Source organism: Polyodon spathula, chromosome 2 (genome assembly GCF_017654505.1).
Source record: "Polyodon spathula isolate WHYD16114869_AA chromosome 2, ASM1765450v1, whole genome shotgun sequence".
Classification (NCBI taxonomy): domain Eukaryota; kingdom Metazoa; phylum Chordata; class Actinopteri; order Acipenseriformes; family Polyodontidae; genus Polyodon; species Polyodon spathula.
The window spans coordinates 73,660,870-73,674,453 of NC_054535.1; the positions used below are offsets into that span (position 1 = coordinate 73,660,870).

At 37.3% G+C, this 13,584-nt stretch overlaps 1 protein-coding gene across 2 annotated transcripts in view; it reads right to left on the minus strand.

Moving 5' to 3' along the window:
* Positions 1-399: 399 nt before the first annotated feature.
* Positions 400-13,584, minus strand: part of LOC121300329 (death-associated protein kinase 1-like) — a 60,070-nt gene continuing 46,885 nt past the window's right edge. For both annotated transcript variants that reach the window (XM_041228864.1, XM_041228873.1), the window contains 11 exons: positions 13,331-13,528; positions 12,867-13,064; positions 12,222-12,320; positions 11,217-11,294; positions 9,870-10,089; positions 9,270-9,455; positions 8,364-8,561; positions 6,764-6,902; positions 5,682-5,802; positions 4,543-4,731; positions 400-2,721 (listed from right to left, as the gene is read on the minus strand). In XM_041228864.1, the coding sequence (XP_041084798.1) occupies positions 1,492-2,721; positions 4,543-4,731; positions 5,682-5,802; positions 6,764-6,902; positions 8,364-8,561; positions 9,270-9,455; positions 9,870-10,089; positions 11,217-11,294; positions 12,222-12,320; positions 12,867-13,064; positions 13,331-13,528 (2,856 nt within the window). In that variant the 3' untranslated portion in view covers positions 400-1,491. The remainder of the gene's footprint in view (positions 2,722-4,542; positions 4,732-5,681; positions 5,803-6,763; positions 6,903-8,363; positions 8,562-9,269; positions 9,456-9,869; positions 10,090-11,216; positions 11,295-12,221; positions 12,321-12,866; positions 13,065-13,330; positions 13,529-13,584) is intronic.

Consider the following 13,584-nt stretch of genomic DNA (forward strand, 5'->3'; position numbering starts at 1 on the left):
AAGACATGCTTAAAAGAACATAATATATAAATAGAACAAAAATTTATTGTGCAAAGTAATGACCGTACATACTGTTTTAAACAGACTTCCTTGTCTTTCTGATACCTTACATTGTGAACCGAGACACTAAAACAAAAAATGTGAAGTCAATCTATGTAAAAACAAAACAAAACAAAGAAACAAACACAATAAAAGGAACCCATCACATTATTCTGGATAGCTTTAAAAACTGTTTTTTTTTTTTTTTTTTTTTTTTTTTTTTAAGTCATTTACGAATTTAAATTGAATTTTAAATTTAAAATAAAAATTAACTTTTAAATTCATTTGAAAATATACCTGCATATTGTTAACAACTACAATATATATATATATATATATATATATATATATATATATATATATATATATATATATATATATAAAAGACTGGGTCTAATAACACAAAAGCTATTCAGTAAGCACCCCTTTTCTAAGCTGGACAAGCAATTAGAAATACCCCCATTTGTAGCACACCCTTTTGGTGTAGATAGAGTGTTTCTTCCATGTATTTATTTAAATATTTCTATATAGGGTGGTACTCAACAAAAGTAGCAACTGCTACTTTTCAGCAAGGCCAGGCTGATTCACTTGTTCATGGAATTCCTCCAATATCCCTACTGTTCTTTGACATACTGCATGAAAAAAGATATATGGTACTTGGTTGCCAAGTGCTTCCGTATCTAATACTTCACAACATCTGTGTTACAAGAAACAAGATGTAAATCATTGGTCACGTAGCCTTCTAGAACAATTTAAACAACTTTGAACCCTGCTGTGTAATATCAGTGCTGTACTTGGAGCCCACGGTAACCCTACACTCTATTGATAGTGCTATGGTAGGAATGTTGTTATGTTTTAGTCCAACCCCCTCGGTGTGAATAGTGGGGATGCAGACAGCTTCTATGTAAAAATATGGTCAACTAACCATCACATAAGAAGGCACTCACATTTATTTATTTTTTAAAACATAATATACTGTAGTAATACGTTCTGCCAGGCATACACGTTTTATTATTGTAACTTTATATCACACAGTATTTAGCAAATGCAATTATACAAAGTGTAAAAAGCAAGCTTGTAATACTCCCATTGTTAAGGGAAGTTTAACCATATGCCAAACACAATAATTAAGGAAAGCCTATCAAATGGAAAGACAGTACCAAAATGGCAGTGTTATATATTTGCATTCAAGAATGCAAACAGTGCTAATAAAAGTGTTCCTTCACCATTTAAGACAGCCTGAAAAATAAAAAAAATAAAAATAAAACACACTTATAAACTTTAAAAAAGGGGGAAGGGGTGTGAAAGTATACAGAAGCATACTAATTCAGGACAGCTCCCTTATTTAGAAAAGCGAATTCTAGAGTTCCAATCCTGTCCGCAACAACTAAAGCTGGTTAACCTTAGAAGTCTATTGAGATTGCACATTCATTTCAACGTACTTCATTCATTTTATCGTGATACGACTGAGCTAATGGAATTATAGGACGTTCCTCCATTGCAGCTTGACGCATAAGCTTCTTGGCCATTAGCTTTGAAAACAGCGGATGATTTCATGAGGAAGTCGGCTGCATCTCTGCGACCCAGTTCTCTTAGCTTTGTAATGAGAATCCCGATGGTGCTTCCAGGATTGCCACTCCACTCCTGTATAAGAGCAGACGTTGGGCTGGGATGGAATGCACCCTCTTTCAGTGTTCCATTGTTCATGCTATATTTAGCAACAAGATCAGTAAGACCCAAGTTCATGGCCAAGAGGCACCAATCTTTGCCCATTGCATCTGGTGGGTCCAAAAGGCGACTAAGTTTTCTCCTAGTCAAAAGACACATCTCTGATATGTGCATATCCATGCCAAGATTTCCTTGATAGTAAACATCCGTGCACCCAAAAGTCAGAATGCTGTTAAAACTCTCTTTGTAACCCCCCATTGTGTTTGCAAGGGATGCTTCCTTTTGTGTCTGAGCCCTGAAAAAGTCTCTAGGTTGATAGATCATTATTGGCTGATGACGTTCCCTTAGCTGCTGGGGGCTGAGGTAATATTTCACAGTAAGAAGTCCTGGCAAAGTTGTTGCTATCAGGTTATCAATAATGCCGCATATTAAATCCAAAAGCATGTAACACTTAATCTTTTCTGTGTCCAGTCCTCTCACCTGGACCTCAATACCTTGTCCATGGTTGACCAGCAAGATCATGACGTCTGCCCCTCCATGTGATAGTTTTATTCCATTTGTCCATAATCGAATATCATCTCCATCTGGCTTCTGGTGGCTCCACCGGCATAGATTCACTTGCAGTTTATGAAAGATGCCACATGGAAAAGGGGTAAGATGCTCCACTGGGACAATACGAACTCCTCCATAGACCAAAACTTCATCTTCATCACCATCATCCCCTGTCCAGGATCTGTTCAGGCCGTTTGTTTTGATCAGAGCAGGAATATCAATCATTGTTGGGTTACTTAAATCCCTGGCACAGATATCCATAGCATCCAAAATCTGGATCAGTTCATCCACATCGCTGTCAGACACCAGGCTCTGGACCTCCTCTATTCTGTAGCGTCCTCTGTAATGGTGTATGGCTTTTGGGTTCTCAATGGAGAGGATTTTCCCGAGCACATTGGTGCAAAGCCACCGAGGATCCAGGAGAACCACGTCTTGGACAGTCTCACTTTGCATTATATTAATCTGTTTAAAAATAAATAATGTCAAGGTCAGCCATCGCATTAACAGTAATATACTAATGCCATCAAAAAATGGGTATGCATGAACGTTTGTATCGGGAATCTCTACCTGGTCCCAGGATAACATGCATTTTACTTACTTATGTAAAAAAATAAAACATGCTTAACAACAAGTTGTACATTGCAGGCTACAAAAGTAACTGGCAGTGTTGTGCTTATAAAAACAGACAAAGTTATGGTATTTGGTGTGCATTGTTTCTTGGGTCAGTTACCCAGAAAATCAACTAAACAGACTGCTTTAACAGGTGATAATAGCCTTTGACATTGTACTGTAGTGACAATTTTTTTTATATCCCATTTAGGATCAGTGCCACTCAGAAAATGAAATTATGAGCTATTTTTTTTTTCTGATGCAATTTAATATATATATATATTTTTTTAAATCTGACTCACTTAAATGAAGTAATACTGACACCTGGTGAACAAACAGCAAAGCTAAAAGATGTGAACAGCTGCGAAGTACATTTGAATAGCTTGCAAACACTCAAACAATAGCAGTGTCTGAGAAAGCGTCCTTATCATAGCAGTTTAACATCCTAGATGCACTTCCTACAAAACATGGCATGTTTTAGAGGAAGATCATCCTTGACTAAGGCAGCCACCTTTACATTTTTTTTGTAAACATTCAAATAACCTGCTGCAAGCTGGACGGCATTGGTCACACACCAGCTGCCAGTTGTTTTACTTCTATCAAATATTTAGCGAACCTACAGGTAACGTACACAAGTAAACTCAGAATAAAGATACTCATTTTTTAGCAAATAAACTGCTTTAGACACACAAAAAAAAAGGGCTGGCCTTTTTATTTCTTATTAATTATTAGTGGTTGTATCAGAGATTATACTGTCACTTGAAACGACTCAGTTGAAATTAACCTGCCTTTTTCCTATACCATCTCCTGCTTCACATAAAGAGGACAATGTAATTTAAAATGATGACTCTGCATCATGATAAAGAAGCAAGGCAATTTACAAGCAAGCCAGCCTCCGAGGATTCTTTGACATGAAGTTTAGTCTGGTCATGTTCACGGTGGACTCTGTAGCAGCAACATAATACAAAAATACACTGGGGTAAAATGATTCAGACTGGTCTTCTGTTTAATGTTAGTTTATGGATTTTCTAAATGTTTATTACAATAGTCCATCGTGTATCCAACTGTGTTGAGACCAGAGTAAGGGCGGATATGCAAAAAGTCAGATAAATGAATCCTGTTTTAAATACCATTGTATGCACAGCTGTAGAAATTGCTATATTCACACAATTATTGTTTTGAGATTCAGCTTTAAACATGCAAACATGAGTTATTACATAGCAACACACTGAACATCTCCTGTGACACTACCAGCAATGGTAGGTCACGGTGTACATAAAACACAAGTGTATGAAAACTTTGGTGGGATCTAGAATCTCTGAACTAATCTTCTCTGTTCAATAATAAATTAACTTCAGCTACTCGCACAGCTGGGCGGTTTTGACCTGTTTACTCACTCTTCGGTATCCAACCCTGTTTCTGGTTCTCTCTCACTCTCTCACGCACTCACTCACACTCACACACACTGTGCTGAAGAGACTGATCATGGCGGATCGATGGTTAGGGTGGATATCTGATGGGTGGATACATGACAGATTACTGGACTAGTAAACTAAGACTAACATGTTTATAGGTGGCAGCCTTATTCATGGCGTTCATATGCAAAACATACTGTTAAATGAACAACCAAACATTGTGCTTTACACATAACGTGAATAGGAAAACATGCATTACCTCTCCCATGCTGTGCAACTGGAAGGCTATCTCCCGTAGGTCATCTTCACTGATTAAAGGATTAATTTGTTCTTGAACATCAAAAACAAACTGCTGCCAGGACATCAGCTGGTTTGGACCATTCATTTTCCTCCAGGAAGGGAGCGTTGAAATGATTTTCTCAGAAAGTATTGTCATTGGGGGACAAGCCTGAAAAACAAGAACATTAAAAAATTGTTAACTGTGAACGTAGTCAATATGAATGCGTTACTTTAATCACTGGTACAGTGTAATCAACTAGTCCCTCAATGCAGTGATAGCATTGACTGAGCTGTCCATCAAGACAGTCTCCCAGCTCCCAGATGAAACCTCCCCATGGGAAAGAGCTTCCCTGGGCTTAACCAGGTCATGGAGAATTGTGACAAGCAGCAAGCGTGATAAAGTGACACAATCACAGAACCCTTCAACATCGGACAAGACACACCTGTTTCCACTCAAACAATGCAGCAGGAGACAAGCATTTAATGTAAACACATGAAAAAATGCAAGTTTGAAATATCGCCAGATTAACAGATTCCTCCATATCGCCCCACACTGTAATACCATCAAGTAGACAGCCTCTATGTAGCCCATATTATGACACCAAGAATAACATGTTCTCAAGAATGTCCTCAGCATGTTTTTACAAAAACCAAGTTGAACAAAATGGTCACCTGCTCTTACCAGCCTGAACAGATAATCTTTTTTCAAGTGAATGAGAGATGATACCTTGAGTAATCCTAAGCAGACACAAAGGATCAATCCCTGTTGTGAACAGTTCATTCAGTTTTCACTGTATTTATTTCAACTTTTAAATGTATGGCCCTCACAATGATTACTGGAATGAGTTGAAATACTTGGATGCTGTGCTCTGACTTTCCATTTTAACAAGACAGTATTGTTTACTGAGTACAACCTCAAGACTCTTGAAATACTCCCTGTGGGCATGACTTGAAAGTTCAGCTCTAAGGAATGCACCGATAGACAATGTAAAAGATATATAGGGACATGTTGACCTGTCAAGTTTAAAAGGTTACACTAAGACAAGATGCCACTTTTACTAACTTATGCACTACTGTATGTCGGGTAAAAAGGCCTTGAATTGCATTTGGAGCACTTACTGAAATAAGAAGATTTCTAAGTTCCTGTAGGTGGTTTCTGAGTAATTTAATGTCTTTAGACCCCGAGGCTCCAGCATCCAGAACAAATAGTCTGTCAGATATCAGCAGATCATTCCCGAACCTGATAAACAAATCCAGAACATGCAGTTAATATAAAACCAAGTGTCAAAAAATCATAACTGAACTCCTAATTCATAATAAATAAGCCTTACATAATTTAATTACATTTAGAAATATTTTCTTATTTGGGAGGGGGTGGGGGGGGGGGAGCTGCTTTACCCCCTACCTGCCAAGACCTTGTCACCCAATGCTCTTCGACACACATTTTCTATGGAATCAAAGAATGAACATGACTACAAACCACCAGCTTATCCTATATTACAATGTGAATTTGAAAATGTACAACTGAAATTTTAATACCATAATAATCAACTGTACACATTAAACCCTTTCTAAATCATCTTTAGAGTTGAGCTAAGAATTGTGTTGTTGTTCTGTGGGAGGGCAGAAGCCCTGTTGCTGTAAACAGTGTGCGTGTGGGTGCGGTTGGCAGGGGTGGTGTTAAACTTATCCCTGCCAGCAATCGCAGGTGTGGCCATTCCCCAGTTAGGTAATTGATGCTAATTGGGGAGGTGCCACATGTATGCAGGGAAGGAGAAATCCTTTGTTTGTTGGAGGAGTTTATGCTGTGTTTTTTTTTGTCTGTAGTGAAGTTTAATGTCCAGCCTGTAAGTGATTTATTTTGGTTCTCGTGCCAATTTATTTTGTTCCTGTTTTTGTGTTTTTTTTTTGTTAATAAATGTGCGCACCAGCACTTTAACTGCAGCTGTCTGTCTCTGGGTCTCTTTCCTGCTGGTAACAGCTTGGGCCTACTCTGTCACATGCCCGTTAAGAGTACTAGTCAGTTAATTGTGTTCTGTGCCTGAGAATAAATATAAACATGTGACAAAATAAGATATAGTGGAATATTAGCATCCTAATAGGACCACTATTAGTGTGCCAAGCATATTTACAATGAGTTTTGAACGACGCACTTTCCTATTGAAGATATTCCCAGGAATAAAGCAGAAACAGCAGCTTACCTGCTTCTGACCTCCTTCAGTAACGAGATGTCCTTATCATACCCAAACTCCCCTCCGAAGGCACGAGGCAAATTCACAATATCAGCATGTGTGGCCACAAGCACAACTCTCAATGGATTTTTGATCTTCCCTCCAAATGCTAAAAAAACAGAAAATGTTCCAAATGAGAAGAAAAATCTTTATCTATTTAATTAAAACACATTGCTGCATAATTGATGCTGATTTAACATTACTGAAACCCCTGTGTATGTAATAAGATCCTCACTACTGTACTCACTGTGCTACTGTCTCCAGTGTAATCTGTTTTGATATATTTCTACAGATGCATGTTCTGGGTCATTATTCAGCCCAGGGGAGCACTAGCAAAATCATTTCACTCCCCACCACAGGGTTTCATAAACATTTTTATTTAGTTTTCTCAATGTCGTATTAAGAAAGCTTGTGTGTAAATAAAAATCCCTCTTGGCACCTAATTTGTTAAAACAATGAGAACAGTAAGCATGCTTCAATAACTTCCACAATGAAGTTATCAACGCACACACACACACACGCAAAGCAACTATATATAGCACACCAGCTGCAGTAACAGCTAGAAGATGGTGTGTTAAAAGAGCCAGTTGTATAAATGGTTTCACAGTGCAAAATATAATATTAAAAAACAAATGTCACAAGCTATCAAATTGCAAAGATTTGAATGTAACAGCTCACATTTATATCCAACAGTATGAATGCTTTCTACAGTACTTGCACAAATCGTGAACCATCCTCTAAATGAAAGCCTGGATGAAATCATGAAAATGGATCAAAAAATAAACAAAACAAAACAAAATGCAGAGAGAAATTAAAAGGTATATATAATGTACAAAGTCTGTGTGTGTGTGTGTATATAATATATATATATATATATATATATATATATATATATATATATATATATATATATATATATATACATATATATATATATATACATATATATATATATATATATATATATATATATATATATATATATATATATATATATATATATATATAAATAGTTCAGCCAGCTATAGTTTAAAATGGATTAATGGGGCAGAGCAGTAACATTTATTGTGTGGAACAAAGGCATCATTAGAAGCAAATACTAGAAGAAACCACAAGAGGCGCCACTCATACATTACATTACATGGACAGGCCTGAAAGAAGTCCTTTGACATGAACCAAGATATACCCCTGTACCTACCTGCGCAAACTCTTTCTATATTGCAACACATTACTTTCAACAGTCCGGTCAGGAGTAACTTTTACACTACATTTTGAAAAACTGCTTATCTGTCATCTTAGTTCAGGTCAGTTGACCCATAGGGGGCTTCTGGTTTAAGAGGCATAGGTCTGCTCAGTGTTTTCTACTTTATCTATTTTCCATGCCTAATGTATTCATCTTACCTGAATAAAACAGCAGGCTTTCAGTAGTGGCAGGTGTTCACATTTAATTTTAAAAAGGATTCAAAGTTTCCCTTAAAAGTACATTTTGGCAAGGTTTTGGCTTAGGGTTAAAGAAGATGAGGATGATGAACACAAAACAAAGATGCAGTAATCTTAAACTCAGACAGACCTGTGAGTTCCTCTGGTGGGATCAAGGACTTAAGGAAGTTAAGCCAGAAAGTCACTTGATTGAGCTGAGTTTCATAGGGTTCCTCTAAGCTGAAAACTACAGCGTGGACTGCAGTGGGATCATTTGCAGCAAAGTAGTCATAAGAGCAGTAATAGACAGGATTGCCAGCAAACTCCCACACACTAAAATCACCTACTCCTGAAACACAAAAACACACCTTAGAAATGCACACAACTATTATTATTATTATTATACATGAAAATTAGCAATCCTCTTGATTTGTCATGGATGGACTGCACCAAAAAACAAATATTTTGAAAATAAAAAGCATATAAACCAATACTATTCATATTGTTTACGCAAAATGCATTTACAAAAGTAACATTATTTATGCATTTTATTATTTATCATCTGTGTAATTAATTAAATTGCACAAAATATATAGTATCTCCTACTGCAACCCAGCGATCTCTAGAACGAAAACGCAGCAAACCACCATTACGGTGGAGGTGGGGGTGTTATTCAATACACGTGATGATGTGCTATGATGAACATCATATCACTTTCAGTACGGTGTGAAAATCAGTATGGTGTGAAAAATGAAAATAGCTTGCTACATCTGGTATTAAACAAATAGCCATGGCACCAATATGCTGCTTCTTCTAAAGGACATGTCTCATTAAATCAAGGATTCTGTATTTAGAACTGTACAAAGTAAACAATAAGTCATGAGAAGTTTATATGGTCATAAAACTGGGGGTCTTGTGCAGGGCAGTTTCTGTACCCTGCCCGCGTGGACTACAACAACATTGTAACCTGGTGTTACCTGATAAAAGGCCAAATGTCACAATTTTAACTCGTATGTAAAAAAAAATAAATAAATAAATAAATAAAGGAACTTCATACCATTTATGTTGCCATTCTGTACATCAATGGCTTTGGTAGACTGATCGTCAGAAGTGGAGTGGGAATTGTTCGAAGGTGAGAAAACCTCCAGGACTCCTTTCGTTAAGCTGGGTTCAAACATCATACTGCGACTCCGGACACTGACATTTTCACAACCGGGATAGAGGTTCATAATACTCACTGAAACTAAGATAAAACGACAGCATGAATAGCGAACTAAAGTGTTTTCACACTAAAGCTTTATTGTAAGCACTGTGCCCTTTTGCTAGTTTGACCACATCATGGAAGGTATTTCCAAAGGTAACGCCTGGTGGCACTGTAATGCTTTTAAGCTAGGAACTACAGAAGGATTGTTTAAAGTCCAGGTCTCAATTTAAACACCAGGGGGTGCTGTTTATTTAAAATCTATATTCACAGTACTCTCCTAAAGCATGTTTAGATAGAGTACTGTATAGTAATCGACTTAGTGACATTTTGTGCAGTTTTAGATCTTATCAGGCAGTGCTTGGTTAATCTTATTATGTTAATGTTCTTGCTAAGTATTTACAGAGAAAGGTTTCGGTGAAGCATTGGCAATAACCTCTTAACTGCATGAGATACCTGAGGGCTTTGACGAGGGAGACGGTGGAAATCTGGAGGAATTGGTAGAGGACAGCCTGGGCCGTCGTCTCCTGAAGAAACTCCTTAAAAGACCACACTTCAGGGACTCAAGTAGTGTCGTTTTTCCTGAGCCAGAGTGCCCAAATAGTTTTAGTTTTATCCTTGGTTGTGGGTTCTGAGTATGCCGGAGCTGCTGAATGTAAATTCCTTTGTGTGCGTCCTAAGACAAGTATTACATAAATACAAAAGATAACAAAACCTTGTTACTATGGTCAGGTCGTAACCGACTATAACCGTTTTATTTTTTCAGTACTATTCCGTATAGACCATCATTGCTGGCCCAACAAAGAGAGTTCCACTTTAGAAGAATAACTAAAAGCATGCATACTTTTTAGCATGTCACTTTTGTTCTATCGATGTCAAACATAAAACAATTCATGCTACCAGTATACCTACATACAATGTTGTATTCAAACTATATGGCGGAAGACTTGAAGCTGTTTTTATCTGTAGTTCTAAAGTAATGATTATGTTCAGAACATACTGGCCTATTAACTTCCCGTTTGCAGTTTCCAAACTAACTGGCATAGTTTATTTATTTTGCTACAACAGTTGAATTGTCTGTGGCCTCCTCTGGTATGACATTTATGTCAAAAGGAGGCAAGAGTGTGTTTAGGAGGTAGATTCTGAGAGAAATCCCCAAAAGTCAAAAGAAATAAAAACAAAGATTAACAGTTGAAGGAGAGGAGAAAACAGAATTTGAAGCCAGTTTGTCTTTCATGCCACTTATGCCGGAGATACACAAGAAATTTTAAAGCAATTTTTAAAGCAATTTTTTCTTGGCGACTTAAATTGACCATAAAAACCGACTGAGTCACTAACTGATAACTGGATTTGCAACCGAGTTGCTAGACTAGACCACTGCTCTATTTTCAGAAATTCTGTTGACAATTTTCCTATGTGCCTGTGGGTGTCCAGCCAATGATATTGCATTTTCTAATCACCTGATTTCACACTCAATTTTGTAAATTGGAATTACAGCTACAGACAAGTGGACGCATGAGGAAACTTTGAAAATGATAGATTTTTTCATGACAGAAAGTTTATGTGATGCTAGATTCGTGGAATATAAAACATTGCAATAAAAAAAAAAAAAAGGACTAAGGAATTAGCAAATATTTTCGGGAAGTCACTAGAGGACTTGATCAAATGTTGACAGGACAGCAATTCAGGTATTAATTTTTTGTTGTCATGTATCTCCAGGCCTTACAGTTGTTGGAGCAGCAGATTTTCATGTGCTACTAGTTCATCCATTCTGTCAATTTACAAACAGATAAATAAAATTACCTTTTTAAGCTTCCCAAGCAAGCTGGCTACATGCTCATGATGTTCATTTCTTGCAAGGTCTTCTGCAGTCTTTCCATCCTGTTTGATAAGAAAAAAAAATCTCACAATGTGTTCTCTGATGCTGGTGCACTACTGTACTAGAAGGCTTAGCATAAGCATAATTTCTGATGGTAAAAAATAGAAAGCTTTTTATATCTACTGTTATCGCCTGAGGCAGCACCTGCTGAAAAGTGCAGGGCATGCAAAAATGCAGGTTACTAAATATTACAATTATTTTTTTTTTTTGTATCTACAGTAAAAATCTGTCCACGAGGTTTATAAAATGAATTACAAAGAGGTGGGGGAAAACAGCACCCTACATTAGACTCTGTTTGACATGTAATCAGGACTTTATGTATATTGTAGGAATATGGACTTTGTGTCTGATACAGAGTGACTCATATTGGGTACACTGGATTGGTACATAATTTTCAGAACTGAATGATTCCTATTTGATTAAGAAACACTACATACTGGGAACAAGTCCCAAATGCTGTAAAGTGTAAAGAAAGGGACATGTGTCAGTTTATGCATCATTTCATCAACATTTTGATTGACGTCAATAAGCAACCTTACATTGTGAAACATGCATACAATGTTATTTTATTTTATTTTATTGCACTCATCTGTAGCAGACAGTGGACTTGGGCAATGAAAGGCTGTTGGTTTATTGCTTTAAGGACTCTACTGCAGTGAAGACTCCCATTGCTGACACCAGTGTAATATATTTTTAATGCTAAGATGTACTATAATATAACTCGGGCTGTCTAAAGAGCGTGCAGAAGGATGCTGAAAACAGCTTTTCCCAGGTTATTATAATATAGAAATATACCCTCCTATGAACTAGACCCAGGACACAATTGTATACCCTGCCCACACTAATGAAAGGAGCTTAGCAGGCATGTTTAAAGGTTACATATTAATGGACCTATTGAGAAAGCAGCACTTGACATATGTGATACCTACTGAAGTTACAGCATCTACGCTGGCACCAGCAAGACAAAGATAGCGGACAACTTCAAGGCCTCCGTTGTTAGCTGCCAAGTGTAGAGGGGTTCTTCCATACTGCAAGATTTAAACATGAATACTGATTTCTGAAATGTACTATTTGTGATATTCCTTTACTTTCTGACATTGTGGTGGTGGTGGGGGGGGGGGGGGGGGGGGGGGGCTGGATGTTCCTTAACCATACATAAGCTTACTGTTCTTATTATGCCATTCTTCTGAGAATTTAAATAAGGAACACGGTTCAAAAATGACAGCGGAACCGTGATCTTGTTTTTCAGCCACAAAAACATACTTTAAATGTCAAGTAAAGAGCAGCTTTTTCTACCACTGCCCGGTGCCTGTTATCAGTCGTTTATTTGCTACAAGGCTATTCTTCAAATTAACCTATTGATAATACAGCAAGCTCTACACTTCAGATATATTCCTAAATGAATAAATGCTGCAGTCAGTGTCATGCAAGAAAACAAAAACTCTATACTTGTGGGCACTTTATATAATTAATGAAGGAGAACAATACTAAATGTTAAATTGCTTTCTAAGCTTTTATACAAAAACAACTTGTAATACGTGTTTAAAAACACCAATTCCATGCATTTCACTTACTTTATTTGGGATATCCAGATTACATTTTGCATCACAGAGACACAAGACAATGGGAACGTTGCCGTCTTTGCAGGCAATGTGCAGGGGTGTATTGCCATGTCGATCCTGTACATCTATGTAACAGCCATGACTGATCAGGCACTTTACCACTTCTATCTGACATCTTCTGACAGCAAGATGAAGGGCAATATGTCCATCCTAAAAAAAACCATCAACACTATCTTAAGAGAATTCTCTACATTAATTTAAAAAGCATGTTCGGTACATTCCCACCATGGGCAGTAACTGCTTCAGGGACAACAGTCTCCTTTGTGATTGAATATGCAGCTCTTTAAAACGTATTAAAAACTCTAATCAAAGTTACCTGGTCTTTCGATATCCACAGATATCCTTAATTATAGTGAATTAATAAAACATCTAAAATGATCAACTTCTTTCAGAATGACCATTACTAAATGAACAACCTTGTCTGTTGAATCAAGGTCAGCACCATGTTCCACCAGGCATTCCACAATATCCCGGTATCCTCTGGCTGATGCTGTAAGGAGTGCGGTCTCCCCTTCTTTATTTTTAAAGTTCACATCACACCCAGCTTCACAGAGAGCTTTGGCAACAAAGTAATACCCGTGCCAAGCAGCACAGTGTAGAGGGGTTTCTTGTTCCTGCCGGAAAAGTAGTTCATAGTTACCATTACTTAAAAAAATAACAGAACAACCAA